The 18,492-nt window shown below is 40.9% G+C and overlaps 2 protein-coding genes across 7 annotated transcripts in view; one reads left to right on the top strand and one right to left on the bottom strand.

Annotated features, from left to right (window-relative positions):
• The window catches only part of LOC306937617 (supervillin-like), a 36,432-nt gene extending 30,003 nt beyond the window's left edge, over positions 1-6,429 (top strand). For 5 of the 6 annotated variants that reach the window (XM_079521474.1, XM_079521477.1, XM_079521476.1 and 2 more), the window contains 6 exons: positions 224-357; positions 510-665; positions 1,107-1,250; positions 3,255-3,367; positions 4,163-4,318; positions 5,425-6,429. In XM_079521474.1, the coding sequence (XP_079377600.1) occupies positions 224-357; positions 510-665; positions 1,107-1,250; positions 3,255-3,367; positions 4,163-4,318; positions 5,425-5,514 (793 nt within the window). In that variant the 3' untranslated portion in view covers positions 5,515-6,429. The remainder of the gene's footprint in view (positions 1-223; positions 358-509; positions 666-1,106; positions 1,251-3,254; positions 3,368-4,162; positions 4,319-5,424) is intronic. The other variant, XM_079521479.1, reaches the window with a different exon arrangement.
• tmem98 (transmembrane protein 98) lies at positions 6,189-12,316 on the bottom strand. Its single transcript, XM_079521500.1, has 7 exons — positions 12,257-12,316; positions 9,860-10,071; positions 9,258-9,389; positions 8,998-9,031; positions 8,794-8,909; positions 8,610-8,669; positions 6,189-7,834 (listed from the first exon to the last, which is right to left on the bottom strand). Exons 2-7 carry the CDS (start codon positions 9,988-9,990, stop codon positions 7,633-7,635), a joined length of 675 nt encoding a protein of 224 aa, XP_079377626.1. The 5' UTR covers positions 9,991-10,071; positions 12,257-12,316; the 3' UTR covers positions 6,189-7,632.
• Between the last annotated feature and the right edge of the window lie 6,176 nt (positions 12,317-18,492).

Raw genomic sequence — 18,492 nt, forward strand, 5'->3', positions numbered from 1 at the left:
GATTTTCATGCATCACGTCTCTCTTTTTTTTCCTCTCTCCCTCTCTCGCTGTAAAAGAATATATACCGGTATTCACTCCTGTCCAGAATGGGTTATTTGACTACTGGTTTACAGGATCTTGATAGAAAATCTTGATCCTATGTTAGGTTATAAAATGTTATGTGAAATGGCATCTGTGTGAATCTACAGTTGATGTATATGGATATGCACATGTGTGTCTTAGATGCCCGGCGGAGTTGGGTCTCGTCACAGGCAGTCCTGTGATGGTGCAGGAGGTAGAGGAAGGCTCTGAGCCCCCAGAGTTCTGGAATGCTCTTGGACAACAAGACAGAAAGGCCTATGACTGCATGTTACAAGGTACACAAAACACTTTTGTACTGTCCATACAAATGCAGTCCACACAACAGCATTAAGTAAACTTACCTTTTCTGCCATCATATAAAAATATTCTGAATAATTACGGGTATATTTTACTCCATATTTTACTGTGTATTTGGGTTTTTTCTCAGATCCAGGCAAATATAACTTTACTCCGCGTCTCTTCCATCTGAGTGTTCAGTCCGGAGTCTTCCAAGGTGAAGAACTTCAGAGCCCTGCCCGCTTGCCGGGGGTTGTCATGGCGATGCCCTTCGTCCAGGAGATTCTGTACTCTGTACCACAACCAGGTGAGCGTCAGTCAAGCATTCACACAAAAATAAAAACATACACATGCTCTAGTCCAGGGGTGCCCAAAAGGTAGATTGTGATCTACCAGTAGATCACAAAGGCTGTGCAGGTAGATCACATGACATGGCCCTAAAGAAAGTATAAATTATCGACAAATGGAACTTAAACTAAAATGATACTCCAGGTCAGTACTTGAGTACATCTACTTAGTTACTGTACACCACTGCCTTATTGTATTTTATGCTGTCAGTCAGGTGTCCTGACAACTTAGACTACCTCTCCATGGACCATGGGTCTCATTTAGTCCCCAATCCCCAGACCAGGCCAGAATGAAAGTGAGCATTAGCACACAGCTCTGTGATCCCAGGACAGAAGTTTAGAACCACTGCTCCAAACGATGTTCAAGCTCATTCAATATTCTTCTCTGTCTCTCCCGGCAGCCTTGTTCCTGTTAGATAACCGCCTGGAGGTGTATCTGTGGCAGAGAGGTCAGCCCGAGGAACCGGAGAGTGGCGGTTCAGCCTGCAGCCTTTGGGATAATGAAAGGAAGTGTGCCATGCAAACAATACTCCAGTACTGCAAAGGTGAGTACAGGGCCGTTGCTATCTTATTGTGAAAAATATTGTTTGTGGCCTCCCTAATAAAGGGAAACATGCATTATAACATCGCCAACATCTGCAAAAATTTGATCAAATGCTATATTTTCTACGAAATGCTTATTTTAAATATGTTAATGTTAATATTCAAATTCCAAATTATAAACAAATCAAATAACCCTTTACCCCAAAAATGTAATGAATAAAGTAAATTTAGCCATCTCAAAGAATGAAAATAAATAATGACACCAGCATCCAGATAAACAGTGCAAATGATAATAAACAGCAAGTGAAAATTGAGAGCGGTGCCAGAAAGTCTCTGAAAGCAAGCTAAATGTCCATCTGTTTGCTATGTTAAGCTGTCATCATACTGTATAGAACACTTTAACCCATTAAAACCAGGAAAGCATCTGTGTCATTTTAGATTTCTTTGCGTTGGCTATTCAGTCTTTGTTCGCCTTTTTACGGCAGCCCATTTGGGACAAAACACTGTGGACGAGCGTATCTAGTCATGATGAAAGACAGATGTCTACAAACAAGAATGAGACGAGTATCATTAACTGCCAGGTGAAACGAGCGCTGTCTCCATTGTGCATCTGTGCACCCCTTTTTTAACGTGTATGTTTCTCTGTCACAACCTCGCGGCCGTTGTTTTCATTCGTTTCCGACGTTCTTTTGTTGGTTCCCTGTGTTGTGTTATGGCATTCCTGTAGCTCTAGACAGTTAGCTCATAAGTTAGCTGCTGTTGTCAGTCGCTCTGCGCTGCAGCGTGGTCAAACTCCCTGTTAGGGGCAGGCGGGCAGCCAATCATGACTAGGTCGCTGTTAATGTGCTGCTCGCCATTTTCTTTTTTGTTTGTTTGTCTGACTTTATCTGTATACATTTATGATTCATAAAAATTGAAACATAAAAATTCAATAAAAAAGTTTATTAAACTTTGTATGCCAGGTTTTCACCTGGCAAAGATTTTTAGAGCTATCAAAACAGGGGAATAAGGGATAGCATAAGACCTGCCGATCTTACCAGGATCTACGAGTGCTGCAGAAGGTGGTGACATCGGCTGAGTGCACCGCAGAGAGCTCTGTGGTGACAGCAGGTGCTTGAGTAGGGTGAATTACAGTAAGGAGGACAAACAACATCCTAGTAAACAGACTGTTTGTGATGATGTGGAAAGGAAAGCACTTGTCCTTGAGTCAAGGCTTGAACGTTTTCTGAATGAAGACATGTTCAAAGATACAAAAACACAAGAACACAAAATAAATATTCTTGATATGTCCTTTTCTTCCTCATGATGCACAGTATATGTGTATAATGTATCATTTTCTATCTTTCATTTCATATATTTTATAGCCATCTAGTGGTCATAATTTAATTTGCAAGGTGTTTGCGATTATCCTGCATTTTTACTAAAGGGCCAAATGTTGGTTGAGGGTTATGCCCTGAAGAAGGCTGTTTGTGAATCCCAAAGCTCTGTTTTAACATACACAGGTATTGATTTAATTATTTACTCTTTTTTTGGACTTTTCTTGAACTTTTGTGTTCCTCTACCAATGAGCACGTTCATCATACATTATTTAGACTTCTGAGCTCACCTTTTCTGTTTTTTTGAGGGTCGCTAGCCCCTCCTACATCCAGCTTTTGGTTACCGTCCACAAATTCGTCTTAAATTCCCATTGACAATGAACGGAATTTTTTAAGTCATAGTGTCTGAGCAAATCGGCATAGTGTCTATTTTACATAATGATGATGTACGATGCCCCTCACTTCACATGGGTGTGATTTTTCTATAGAAAATCAGGTCTAGCATACAATAAATGCATATGTCGTCTTGAACACTGTTAAATTAAAAACTATATACAGTATATGCTTTAGATATTATAGAACAGGAACTTATAGCATGAAACGGCACTACCGGGTAATGATGTCAAATGTTTAGTTTTTGGTCATTGATCTGTGTTTGATATGTTGTGTTTACAAAATAATTTCCTACAGAGATGAACCCTAGACGCCCACCTCACGCCTACCTCATCTTGGAGGGATCGGAACCCCTGACCTTTACTAATGTTTTCCCCCACTGGGAGAGAAAGCCTCAACCCAATTCACAGGTACAAACCATCCGCACTAATGCAGGTACATAACATGTTCTTAGACATCAGGCTGAACCCCTCTATACTGCCGTTGTTGGGCAGAAACCTTGTATCTCCATCTTTCATCTTAATTATAATTCTTCATAAATGAATACCGGTGCCCTATTTGTTTTTTTTACAGTGTTGCACTATAGTAGCGAAAATGTAGTAGACACATTGTGATTTTTGCACAATGTGACGCATTATGAGCTTGTAGATCGGCTATTTTCAAAAGATTTTTATACATTTGAAAACTTTAAATGGGACATTCTGCATAATTTGTACTTTTACTTTTGGTACTTTAAGTACATTTTGAAGCCAATACTTGTGTACTTCTACTCAAGGAAATGTTGAATTCCGGACTTTTACTTGTAACAGAGTATTTGTACGTACATTGCAGTATTGATATTTTAACCCATTTTGGTGTTTTAAGCATTATGATATACTTTAGCTATTCGAAAATAGCAGATCTACAAGCAGATCTACAAGCATGTGGAGCAAATCTTTGAATATATATTCGTTCACAGCAAACGTTTTTAACTCAAATCCTTGCTTCTGGAAGGTCCCTGGAACAACATATTTTCAGATGGGGGTCGGCGGCCAATTACAGTATATATTTGGGGGTCCTTGACATGAAAATGTTTGAGCACCACTGACATAGAAACATGGGTTTTTTCCAGAAAACTGTCAGGATTTAGAAGGCTTTTGTAGAATCGTCCTCGGGTCTAAATGGGTTAAGTACTTTTTTCCACCACTGAATGTGTGCTCCTCCAGGGAGAAGTGGGGCGGGCCAAGCTGACCTTGGTGCAGGATGCCTTGACGCAGCTTACCAAGACGCACTACGTCCTGGAGGAGCTGCTGCGAAGCCCCTTACCTGAAGGGGTGGACCCCCAGTGCCTGGAAATCTACCTGTCAGAGGACGACTTCCAGGTACGTAGCAGTGTACTTGCAGCTAGTCAACCACAAGGCTGCAGCATGAAGACATTAAGGGCTATATCTTGTGCCACCCCTTAAGGAGAATTCCATGCTAGAAGGCTTTCTTACTTTTCTTTGTAGTTGTTACGTCCCCACCAAAGAGGTCCAGGTGTTATTTTGTGCAAAAGCTCCTTATTGGCTATTTCCCTTACCATAAGCCCTAAATGAATTGCATTGAATTGAATGGGAATTGAATGGGGCTATGGGGTGTTGTGCTAATTTGCTTATTTCCATCGCTCAAAATTATATATTTTTTGTATATATCCTCTCTTCATAATGTAAATAATACCCCAACTGGCACAGTTTACTACTTATTTCGATGGAAATAAGCGAATTAGCACAACACCCCATAGCCCCATTCAATTCCCATTCAATTCAATGCAATTCATTGAGCGCTTATGGTAGGGGAAATGGCCAATAAGGAGCTTTTGCACAATAAAACACCTGGACCTCTTTGGTGGGGACGTAACAACTACAAAGAAAGGTAAGAAAGCCTTCTAGCATGGAATTCTCCTTTAACCCTTATCCCTAAACTAATTTGCCATTTTTTACTATTTTAAAAAACCTTTTCAAATAGTTCAAATAGCCGATCTACAAGCTCACAATGTCTCGATTATTCTAGATCGGCTAGTTGAACTATTTTAAAATGTTTTTCAAAATATAAAAAAATGGCGAATACGTTTAGGGATAAGGGTGGCGCAAGATGGAGCCCTCAATGTTGCTAATTCAGAGTTCATGTCGTGGATATCAGGCAGAAAGTCTATGGGCTATATCTTGCGCCACCCCTTAACCCCGTATCAATAAACTTTTATGCCATTTATTTTTTTTACCATTTTGAAAAAAAGTTAAAATAGTTAAATTAGCTGATCTACAAGCTCACAATGTGTTGATGTACTGTAGATTGGTTAGTTGAACTATTTTAAAATGTTTTTTTTTTCAGGCAAGATAGGGCCCATATCTCACTTTTCCTGATATGTATGGTATATTATATTATAACATGCTGCTAAAACATGGATGTTTAAATGAATGAATGACTTACAAATGATGTAATTCTGTTTCAGACTCTTTTGGAAATGAAGAGAGATGAGTACAACTCTCTCCCAAGCTGGAAGCAAGCTGATCTAAAGAAAAGCAAAGGACTTCTGTCGTAGATGGCAAGAACAAGTGAAAGCTGCAAGAGGGCCACATTAAGAGGTCGAGTCCCCACTCCGATTGGCCCTTCAAATGAGAAGACATGATTGAAAAGGGGATCACTGCACGCCACCATGCCTTTGCATCATTTCATGATGAACTGCTTATTAATTAACAAAAAGAGAGAATTCATTTTATTTATGTCAACTTATCCTGAAGAGCTACTGTTTTTCTTTTTGTATTTTCTATTTTTTGAAAAGATGGTACTTACTTGTTAAGTGAGGAAAATTTGTGTACAGTGTTTTCACAGTAGAGGCTAATTTATTTTGTCGCACGACCCCCTTGACAACGGAAATGACGTGGCTTCAACTTTTTCCAGTTGAATTCACATCATTTTTGTATGATTGTTGTATGGCAAAATGTATTATCTGTTATTATCATGTTGTATCTGTGTGTCTTATTTAAGTATGGTATAATAGGGCTTTACTATGTTCTCAGCCAAATGCTCTCATTGTTTCAGAGGGCCAGACTTCCTACTGTATATCTTTTAACAGAAGGTCTACCATCTGAATCCCTGGACTGTACCCACTTTCTTATTCCCAAAGACTGATGAATAATTGTGTGGATGTCTTACCAGACATGGATTTATTCAGAAGTACTATTGAAATAAACAAAAAATATAGAGCCAGTAAAGCACGTTTTCCTATGAAATTTTAATTCATCTGTACAAATCAATGAAAGGAAAATAGATTGATCTGCAAGAGGAAAGGGTGGATGTCAGTAACATACTATGGGAGGGATAAGAAAAGAAAGGAGTGCTTACAAAACGATCACTTCTAATAAACAATGTAAACAAGAAAATATAAGAGTAACCACGTCCTAAGTGTTACAATTCAATCAATGTAATTTTCATCAAAAGAGCGGTGCATGCCAGGGGACTACAAACAAACAATTCCAAACTGCAATTCAAGATGAACTGATTTGTCACCAAATGTAGGGTGCCTGACAGCATAATCCAATCTAATTGTGTGCAAGAACCACCTTGCATCTGGTGCCATGCAAAGTGCTGAAGTGTTGGATTTGTCTAAAACTGTGTGGGAACATGTGCTTTGGAACTGTGTGGAGACTGGAGATAGACCATGTGTAAAATCTGGCAATGGCTATTGGCTTTTTAAGAGGGCCCAAGGGGTTCAGTATTAGCAATGCGGGGGAAAGCAGGTAGCCATGCCCCAATTAATATTAATATCCCTAACAAAGACACACACACACACACACACAGTCACACACACACAACGCATTACCTAACACAGAGCTAACAACATATCCCTGCACATACTGTATGTGGTGACTGCCACTTCTAATGTGAACATCCACAATATACCCTGGCCCCACACACTGTAAAAAAAGAAAAAGTCATAGTTGCCTTGATTCTGTCCACTGGGTTGGAGCCTTTTTGGCTGGACGTCTTTGTGTTATTTTCACCAGCATGGATAAGCTGAATAAGCCTCCATGTGACTGTGAAGTCCTGGTGAGGTCGGATTAAACTCCACCATTGGGAGATGGGGCACTGGAGCAAGAATATCAAGAGGCAAGTCATCTGCAGCAGCACCTCAGACAACCTCTCAAACACCCCTGGTTAAGCACAAAGCCACCACCATCTGACACTAACATCTATATAAAGTAAAGGGCTGAGAGTTGTGCAGTATGCAGTTCAGTATATGGCTTCTAATACAAAGGGTTTAATACAAAGATGAATACACGCTACATTTTAAAAACAATTAGAGTAAATTAGACAGATAAGAAACAGAAAGCTAGTTTGCAAGGTCTTTTCCAATGTACTTCAGTCTTTTGGTAGATTGATTTAACATCTGCATTTAAAATTTGACTGATATGTTTGGATGGTGTGTCTGCTCCTTGGGCAAGTACGTTTCCAAAGAATATGATATACATACAGAATTTACAAGAGCAGCAGCTTGAGGATACAGGGTAAAATGCTTGTGTGTGTGTGTGTGGGGGGGGGGGGGGGGGGGGGGGGGGCGTGTGTGTGTGCGTGCGTGCGTGCATGCACATGCGTTTATGTCTCTGTTACTTAGTGTGCGTGTGTTCATGTCTCTATGTCGTCGATGTGTGCGTGAGCTTCAGATGGCATGTTCTCTCTGCATGTCCAGTCCAGGTATAAATCGTTCTGGTTCAGAAGCCAGGGCTGCCTCACGCAGGACCACCATGTGATCCTCGGCCGCATGCAGTGATTGGTCGATCCAGTCCATACTCCCGGACATGTGACAGGCGTTGCGGGTTACCAGTACTAGATGGCTGACAGAAAGGAGGAGGGCAGTGGCCCTGGGGAGAGCAAAAGTAAGTGATGTTTACCTGTATAGCACACAGTGCTTGCCCAGTAAATAACAGCCAAGCAAATGCATTTTGAGCTTCTTCTTCTTCATCTTTTATTATTATTATTATTTTACTTTTTTACAATTTATTCCAGAAGAAAACCCATTATCTCCAAAGAAGAGGGCGGTTTACACACGTGCTGCTTGGTCATTTCCATTTAATTACCTTGTAAAAGATGAATGCATCATTTCAAAACAATGGACAAATGAAAACAATATACGAGTTATGAAGCGGCTTTTCTCATCAAAGCTGAAATATTCAGATCACTGTATCTCTCTATTTATCTCATGACATGAGTTATTCATCTGTGCATAAGTCATGCCACACTGCTAACTCCTTGTCGGACTATCAATCTGCAGCATAATAAGTATTTTAACCCATTCAGGCCTGACGTCGAAATTTAAAAAAAAAAGTTTTCTAAATCATGACAATTTTCGGAAAGATTTGAGGCACATTTTAACGATTTTTCAAAAATAGCAGACCTACAAGTTCATAGCGCGCCACTCGGTGGCGCGCTATGAACTTGTAGATCTGCTATTTTTCAATAGCTAAATTATAACATAATGTTTAAAACACCAAAAGGGGTTCCCGCCCAAAATGGGTTAATGGTTAATGTGATTAAACGCTAACGTGACATGGATGCGTTCCAGGTCTCAATGGATTAACAAAAACCCTGTCACAGAAAAATAGCCTCTTTGAATGATGGAAAAACAGATATTATTACCTGGCATCCAGCAGGATTGGATCCAGCGGGGGGTACATAGATCTCACAACATCATCCACCCTACAAGACAACGTGAAACAATGCCATGAATCAGATTTTAACACACCAGGCTACAATGTCTCCGTTTTGACAACAATATGAAGTTATGGGAGGGTTTATTGCATACAGTAAGATGATAGGTTACCTCGGGCTGATGCGTTTGGCCACAGTGATGATGTCACTTAGGCTGGCCGGTGCTTTGACCTTTGCCCCTGAACCCATTGTCAAGGCGACCAACTTTTCAGTCAAAGTGTGGCATATCTGTATGTGGACATTAACATTTATATATTATTCAGGAAATATGATGGGGGGAAATGTGTTTAAAATAGCAAGCAAGTAGTCTCATTACCTTTAAGATGGAGATACAGTGAGACACCAAACCTCTGTGAGAAGTACAAAATTGGTTTGGATCGATGATGCTGGCATTCAGACTATTAAGGTTTTAACAAATAAAGCTCATTACCATGAGTTTAATTTTCAATCTGACTGTACTTTATATCAGGCCAAAACTATGTCAGGGACGTATTGTATGATTCCATTGGAAAACCAAGCACAGCATTAGACGGTTTGAACTAGTTTAGATTAGTTAAGACATTGCTAATGACTTACGAGGCGTCCTCAATCCAGTCCTCATTCTCCAGGATGGCCTCGATGTGAGGGTTAGTGATGACCACATCATCCAGCTCCAACTCTGACGGCTCACTCTGCGTCTCCATGGCTCCGATCAGATCTACGTTGGGCCTTTGGCAGTGAAGAACATATAATACTATTAGTACTATTTTGTATAATTTGCTACTGGTGCTGTCACTTGAGCAGCACGGACATGTCATAGTTTTGTTCAGGGTTTATTTTGCATTTCAATATGGCCCACTTGGCATTTAGTCTTCCTAGATGTCTTCCTTTTCCTTTTCCATCAAGGATTTTCTCCCTTGCCCAATTGAGGGTCTATAGACAGAGGGTGTTGTTTTGATTATTTGTCATTAAATGTGAGCCTGTAAAGCCATTTGAGACTGTGACTGTGTGACAGTGCTTAAGTGATCACTTTGAGTTGATATGGGTTGAGTCAAGGAGGCGCCAGTCTCCGCTCACTGAGTGAATATATGGACTACAGATGAGTGCTATCCATGGCGGGAATAACTTATATGGATAAAGGATTAGGATTCCTATTTGGTGTGTAGAGCACGAGACTGTGTATTGATAAAGGCACTGACTTGGAGTCAAAGTGGTGGAGTAGGTCATGGGGGTGGCAGTAGCGGTGTCTGCACACCACCACCAGAGCAATGAAGGAGGCCAGGAAAATGGTGGCCAGCACCCCAATGGCCACGATCACCACCGTTTCCATGGTGACTCCCGCTCCCGCGATGGCTGCAGGCAGCAACACGATTGACCAGGCGTCCAGACTCAATTAGGAATGGGTGCTCATCTGTTAAAGAGAGAATAAGATCAGATCAAAAGACATTCTAAAAGCAACAAGTTAAAGTAATCAGTATTTCATTGCACATTTTTCACTCTTGTGAGCTAAGAATGCACTGTGAACTGTTGAGTGTTGCTGAGAGGTTTCTGAAAATGCCACACCTACAATATACACAAAACTCAGATCTTTATCTACAGTAAGAACATAAAAGATGAGGTGAACATGACTTGTGTTTGTATTTCATGCACTGTACCAATACAATGAGTGTCTGAAAGAGGCTTGGCTCACAATGAGAATAAACTTTCTCTTGAGATTATATAACTCAATTTTATAAATCAGGGTAGTTATGCGGAACAACTGCTACTTTAATACCATATATCTTGACATTTCTGGATTTCTGCCTCACATTCGACTACTCAATCACACTTTGTCTTGTATCTACTCTGCTGTGTCTGGTATATTCTATAACCACCAGCATTCACATAAATATGAGAAGACATCTTGTTTTGTTATAGTGTGATAGGCCGCTCTCGAACGAAACCGACATTTCAATTAAAGTAACCCTCAAAAGAACAAATAGACTTTGATGAACCTTGACCTCTTACCCTCCAGATGTGTTAAGTCCCTGAAAAATATAGTCCGTACAGGATTTTGTTTCTTTTTCTCCCTGCAGGTTCTCTTTTGGTTGTGTCTGTCAAGACTACCTGCACTCTGCCCAGATTAGTTTGTTACTCATTAACTACATCTGCCGCACCTGAGTGCCCTTGTATGCATGTGTGTATACCTTTGACATTACAACTTGGGTGAAACCATATTTAGCTTAGCTATAGCAAAATATATCCCTGCTACAGTTACATTAGCTGTAGCATAAATTAGAGACACTAACTTTGCGCACAGCCACCATGGGTAACAGAATTGCAGAATTACAACATTCTCTATAAACATTTTTGCCAGGATGATTATGAGATTCTGCTGTGGAATGCTGTAAGTCTTTAATCAGATTAATTTGTGTTACACTTGTTGGATCATATGGTGCTCTCTCTCTCTCTCTCTCTCTCTCTCTCTCTCTCTCTCTCTCTCTTTCTCCAGCTTTACTGACTTCTTTCTGGTTAAAGCCACATGCTGGAGATTTGACCACTGGAGATTTGATTAACACCCATAAGCCATAACACATTTTTTATATATTAACGGCGTCTGGTATTCTATATTTATGTGTTCATGCAGCTCGTATCTGGCAACCTGTGCTACAATTGTAGATTGTAGATTCTAAAGCCTTGCTTAAGCAAGGCTTTAGAAGTACTATAAACTAACCCATGAAGTCCATTCAGTCAATTGTATTAATGCATCATATGTATTCATTTACATATGATGAATGCAATACAAGTTTTCACTGAATTAAAGGAATTAGACCACGAAACCGTTTTTCTTTCCTAAAGTGTAGCCTAATATAAGCCTATATATATGCCTACCCGTTATCCGAAAATGAACTCCTGTAGGTGTTTTGAGATACACGAACTTCACGAAGACTCATAGGCTAATAGAATTGAAGCATCAAAATTAACTAGTTGCCTAATTGAACCCTTTAGCAGCTAAAGTTTAGCTTGATTAAAAGGGGCGCAGCCTACTCAGATTTAATATAATCCTGATGTTCAGCAGTGCCAGACTGTGCCAGTAGATTAGTTATTAACTTATTAGTTTTCAGAAAGTGATGTAGGCTATTAATTGAATAGGCATACAACCTGAGAATATAGTGAATATACTGTAATTATACGGTAGGCCTATTCTGTATGCCATGCAACCACTACTAGGCCAAAATAACGTAGAATTGCAGCTGCAGCGGTGTTACTGTTTTGTGTTTTATATGGGTATTCGGCAGACTGAACTGAAACAATGCAATAAATTGTGAGGAGAAAAACTATTAAAGCAAGCAAAAGACTATTCATCCAAGAGCCAACTGTTTGCCACATAATGCATTGTTCATTCATTATTTTATTTTCGCTCTGATTAGCCGCGCGCGCGCCATGTAGGACAAATAAATTACTTGGATTTGGTTACTTGGATTTGGCAATTCTAGGCTAATCATTAGATTTCAGCCTACCGTATCGATCCATAAGTTTTACTCCAAATATTTTTTACCTTCCTTCCTATTAACCATGTGCGTCTGAAGGAGTCAAATAATAGAGTTATCACTTACCTATAAAACATATTTTTATTCTTTTCCGGAGTTCGTATGTGGAGACAAAGCACCTTTCCCCTCAAGGCAGCAGCGGAGATGGCACGGACCTCTCCAAGTCGGAAACGGGAATGCGCATAACACATTACGTGGGCTGCCGAGCAGTCAGTGAATGAGTGATGATCAACTTTACTTAGTTTGCAGCCTGCTTGCAAAGTTCTGAGCTCATGCGTGTGCAGTAGCCTACTAGGCAGTGCCCAGCTATCCTATGTGAATTTTACAATTCCAGACAGATCTTTTAATTAACTAATGTCATATTAGTTGAGCTCTCCACAAACGTGCGTGCGTGTGTTTGTTGTTTTTCTTATCTAACTATGCCCAAAGTTTTGTTTTACAGTACACTACAACATTAAGGACAGGCAAACAAAAACACAACGCTAGGTGGCATACGTTAACCATTAAAGCGACAAGTAGGCTGATGAGAGAGAGATAGCTTGTGCGAGTAAGTGACCAAAAATCCTTCTAATTTATTGATACGTAGGCTACATCATAGATATATATAAACACTAGATGGCTCAAGGCGGAGTTTCTGACGTCGTTCACCCGGCAGCCATCTTACTTCGGGGCTACAGTACAGTATGTTCAATGGCAGCTCAAACAGAAACAGTCATAACTCGCTCAAATCTTGACGGATTTACAAACGGGTTGGTTTATTACAAACGTTGTCAACGTGGCTATGATTCAGGACACTTATCTGCTTAATTTAATTTTTTTATATGAACGTCGTATAAAAGCATATAAGTATGCGGACGTCTCTGACGTTTATAACAAACCAAACCGTTTGAAAATCGGTTGAAAATTGAGCAAGTTATGGTCATTTAAGAGTACATGCCCCATAGACACAATGTTATGTGTCCCGAGGTAAGATGGCCGCCACGTAACGACGTCACTCTCCATTGGCCAACAGCGCGGGTGAGCTATCTAGAGTTTATATATATCTATGGGCTACATCATTATTTGTGTAGGACACGCAGGCACGCATGCACGCACACTCACTCTCACACACACACACACACACACACACACACACACACACACACACACACACACACACACACACACACACACACACACACACACACACACACACACACACACACACACACTACACGCGCGCACACACACACACACACACACACACACACACACACACACACACACACACACACACACACACACACACACACACACACACACACACACAGAGAGAGAGAAAGTGAATGCACTAAATTGTTTTATTCAGACTGCAGTACATAGGCCTACAGTTTTTTTATCCAAAGGAAAGATAGGTCTTACTTCGTTTAAAGGTATAATGGTATGCGAACAATGTTGGTCCTAGCATAGTGAGATAAGTTTCCTCCGAGAGGTCATAAACCCTATGATAACACAGCATTCCTAGATGTATAGGTTTTGGGAACCACATTCTGTACTATACTCATTCTAAATTGTGTTGTTGTGTGTACTCACTGTGTGTACTAGGCCTAACACCCTATAATACCCAGTGGTGGAACAAGTATTTACATGTTTTACTTAAGCAAAAGTATCATCAACACTATAATGTAGAAATACTCTGTTACAACTTGTAAGTGTACTTAAAGTAGGCTACTAAAAGTAAAAGTACTCATTATGCAGGAAGTCCCATTTCAGGTTACAAAATGTAGAAAAATAGCAGATCTGAAAGCTCACAAGTGTCGAAGTGTGTGTATCGCTGAAGTCAACTAATACTAATGTATGTTTTTGTAATAATAATAAAAATCAAACTCGTGTGAATTGAGGGGCGTCCACCGTGGCTGCCAAATGATTGCAGATTCACATTACGAGACATGGATGCAGTGTTATTGAATAAAACGAAACCAGGCACAAGATGTACTTTATATTGGCCACATGACGCCCCACATGTCATTTAGTGCCCTAAACAAACATTAAAAGTCCATAGACTTGGCTGGCAAACAAGTTTAGTTAAAAGTGCTCTAAACAAACATTAAAGGTTCATAGACTTGGCTGCCATATGACATCATTTCAAAAGCCAGGTGATTGCGCCCCTCAAAAATCTACAATGTAGCTAGTAGTCTTCTAACTTCACATCTTGCCACAGCCCGTTTATCTGTTCGCCTTCCGTTCGCCTTCTCCTATACCAAACCACACTGTTTGCACAAATCTCTCCATGCACAATACCTGCATGCCTGTCCAGACATAACGCAATGTTTCATCCATGCAACTGTCATAATTACTGTACAGTTTGCATTTGCATGAAATACCATGTTATTGCGCAACAATTCACGGTGATGCAAATTACATCACATTTTAGGCCACACCCCGTTTCACTGCGCGCGCGTGAGTGAGACTGGCCGAAGGCATACAAATACCACATGACTTACACAAAATAAAAAACAAACATAAAACAAAACACAACTAGCAGTCAAAAACTACCCCAAATGGACAACACCCCTCCACATTCTGTTAGTGATTATATCATCTGTAATGTATTACACTTACAAATTGTTAATGCAATCCTTTTTAATATACAAATAAAAGTAGTCACATATTTCATGGAACTTTCCTTTGACATTGTTCCTCCTGGCAATAATGAGTATTCGAAAGATGCCGTTTCACTCATAAGTTGGGTCCAGTCTGTGATCTCTGGTGTAGCCGAGCTCTTCCAGTTTCTCAGTATCAACCTGGCTGCAGTTAATAAGACCTGCAGTCACTAATGCACGTTGTGCCTTGGTGACCCCTTGTGGTTGTGGCAACAACGTTCTATCTCCCAAGAGACAAAGCCTTGGGCATACTGGTAGTATCAGTCCCAGCCATTCTCCAAGTTTCCTCAGTACCTCTTTCCAGAATGGTAAAACCACAGGACATGTAAGTACAGTACTTGAGTAACTGTACTTATAGTTACTTTACATTGCTGCCCATCAGCCACTGCAGCACCACGCTGAAGATCCCATGCTCACCTGTTGCATAGGTTTCCTGATACTTAAAGTTTGACAGTTTTGCCTCACATCCACTTTGCTTGTTGGCAGCTAGTGGAAATAACCAGTGGACATAATTACACACTCCTTATCCCAAAGCCATGCTTGAAAGCAGGGTGCCTCAGTCAGAACAGTTAAAATGTTTGTGCTATCTTGTCAAAACAAACAATGCATACAGTACACATTAGGTGTATGGTTTATGAGGAGAAAAAAAAGTCCCATGGCCCTTTCTACAATAAATTACAGAGTAATTAAAAATGAATTGGAAAATTTAGAACAACAATAAATAACACTAAAATAATTAAATAATTGCGATATCCAATGTCAAATTATACTAAGATATTGCAACTGCAATATATTGCAGTTGATTATGGGTGCGTTCGGAAATACAGTAGTACATTAGTTTGCATTGCACAGTGTGCTCAGTGCGCTATTTCCGAACGCGCCCTATGCCTCATTGTAAATACTAGATGTTGGGAGTGCTCTTGTACGCCCAGTGCTTGCTGTCATGCTGTGTACTAGCTGTCCGCTGGGCATCATTTGTGATCAGAGCTGTGGATTGAATAGCAACAGAAAATGGCCAGGTGTTGTCTTCTCCTCAGAGCCTTTGATATGTAAACCTGTGTTCCAGCTGCAAGACGTTGGTGTCACTAGTGTCAACAGTGATAATAAGTGACTCATGGTTTCCTTTTGCTCCTGTTATTTAATTTCTCATTCGGATATAGTTCATGATGGATTAATGATTTAAGAGGGAGGCTCGGGTGTGTGAGAAATGGTTGGCGGATACTGTTAACACCATTTCTCCCTGGTTCTGCACTTAAACACACTGAGACAGAAGTGCACATTAATCACGGTCACGGCTGATTTTCACTGAGTAACAATCCTTCCAGTTCTTGGAATAGCAGCAATATGACTAATCATCAGCATTTTGGGCTGCCTGCCTTTTCACTGATGAATGAAGTACAAGGAAGTGGATTAATTTACTGTGCCTGTGGCCCTTCCTGACATATGTGGCCCCGTGCAACTCCAATATGGTCTCAGGGAGGGAGGGATGACAAAGCCTGGAAATGCATGGGGGTATCTCTCCAGTCTCCACAACAGATGGCAGAGGTTGGAGGTTTTGGTCAATATGGATATAGCAGCACACGCACGCACGCACGCACGTACGCACGCACGCACGCACGCACGCACGCACGCACATACGCACGCACGCACGCACGCACGCACGCACGCACGCACGCACGCACGCACGCACGCACGCACACTAATAATAACACACACATAATGTTATGATGAATTGAACATGGTAGACCCTATTGTAAACATGTGTAATGCTTTATGGTGTCGTCCACAGTTAAAAGTCTTGTATTGAGTTGTGCTTGAAATGTACTGTAATTCTCCAAAACTGTTAATAAATTCTTCAATCAATCAATCAATCAAAACACTCACACTCTCTCTCTCTCTCTCTCTCTCTCTCTCTCAATCACAAATGGTGGATCACATGTGAATCACTTCACATAATAAGCCCAGTTATGTGCATTCAAACATGAACGCCATTTAATGATGAGGGTTTTTTTCATTGATGGTGCTAGTTTTATGAAAGGTTCATGCTGTGTGCGTGCTTCCCACGATTAGGATTATCTGGCCTGTCAAGTATTAAAAAAGAAAACATTTTTTTTCTGTGAGCATCGACTTCAAAAGGGAGCTCCATCAATATCAGAGAAAATGGATATAGAAATACAAAGACGAAGGATTTTGTCTGAATCTTTGCAGCTTTTCTGTTCCTGCAGTGCCTATAGGCTTACACAGAACATAGCTTCCAGTTGCATAAGCGGCTGAGAGGAAGACTGAGAAATCTGTGAGTCCTTTAGGGTGCAGGGGGTTGCTCTGCTGAAGAATGCCCTTGAATATCTGAACAATCCACCAGGCTTTTAGCCAAGGAGCCTTTGTTTTGTACCACTTTGTCACACCACTGTGCATGGGGATGGTTGAAAATCCCTCTCTTTGAAGAAAAACGGAAAATAAACATTTCAGTCAGACAACTCAAGGAGGATGTAATATATATTTATTGAATATAGATGAGCAATACAGTATATTCATTATGGTTTGGCGATGTATTGGATCTGCTTTTTAGGTACTTAGATCAAGCGCATCAGTCCCGACCAAGGGACTCCGAATCCCCCGTACCTAAACAGTAGATCCAAAACGACAGGTGGTAGCTGGGGTGGAGGTGGGTGCGCAGAAGGTTTGTATACAGCGGCACGCTGATACAGAAGCAGCAAGCAAGTTGTATACTGCAGCGCGCAGGTATACGGTAGCAGCAGCGAGCAAGCAAGCAGAAGGAGGAATGCAAACCTCCGGTTAAAGTAGCCGGTATGAAGATGGAGTGAGTGTGTGATTGGCTGAGTGAATCATGTGAATGGGAGCGTGATGCTGAGGCGGTACTGAGGTTCCCTGACTGAACTTGTTCTGCGCATGTCTACGACAGGCGCAAAAGCTCATTTCAGTCAGACAACTCAAGGAGGATGTAATATATATTTATTGAATATAGATGAGCAATACAGTATATTCATTATGGTTTGGCGATGTATTGGATCTGCTTTTTAGGTACTTAGATCAAGCGCATCAGTCCCGACCAAGGGACTCCGAATCCCCCAAAACACAGCGCAAAACATCCGAATCCCCCAAAAAGCAGATCATTCCACACCAACCCTAAGCTATACATGTGTACAACAGAGCACCTGTTGTTTCCTGAAATCTGAAATCAGTACCCAGTAGCCTACCACCTGGAGCTGAGAGTTAGCGAGCCTTGCAGAAAGCGCAGCGCATGAAATGAAATGAAATGAAATCTATATTTACCCAGGGTATCTGGGCTAAGCTCAAGAACTTGTTTCCAGCTAGGCCCTGCTCATAGAACACATTTCATCGTAGTGGTTGATGCCTTGTTCAAGGGCATTTCAGCGGTGGTAATTTTAACGTGTCGGACGGCTGATTCGAACTGGGAACCTTCCGGTATCTAGACCGCGCCGCTATCCGTTCGGCCACCGCTGCCGCATATAGCATGATCATAAAGCAGCAGCAGTAAACTATGCCGCAGCGCATATAACATGATCATAAAGCAGCAGCAGTAAACTATGCCGCAGCGCATATAAGCATGATCATAGAGCAGCAGCAGAAAACTATGCCGCCTGGCGCAGCGCATATAGCATGATCATAAAGCAGCAG

This window comes from Electrona antarctica (genome assembly GCF_951216825.1).
Source record: "Electrona antarctica genome assembly, chromosome: 14".
Lineage (NCBI taxonomy): Eukaryota > Metazoa > Chordata > Actinopteri > Myctophiformes > Myctophidae > Electrona > Electrona antarctica.

Excerpts from the sequence above, each read along its gene's own strand:
- tmem98 (XM_079521500.1), bottom strand. The coding sequence starts at position 9,990 with ATGGAAACGGTGGTGATCGTGGCCATTGGGGTGCTGGCCACCATTTTC. Across the intron at positions 9,390-9,859 it reads CTCCACCACTTTGACTCCAA|GCCCAACGTAGATCTGATCG; the intron begins GTCAGTGCCTTT and ends TCACTGCCAAAG. Across the intron at positions 7,835-8,609 it reads CCAATCCTGCTGGATGCCAG|GGCCACTGCCCTCCTCCTTT; the intron begins GTAATAATATCT and ends TGCTCTCCCCAG.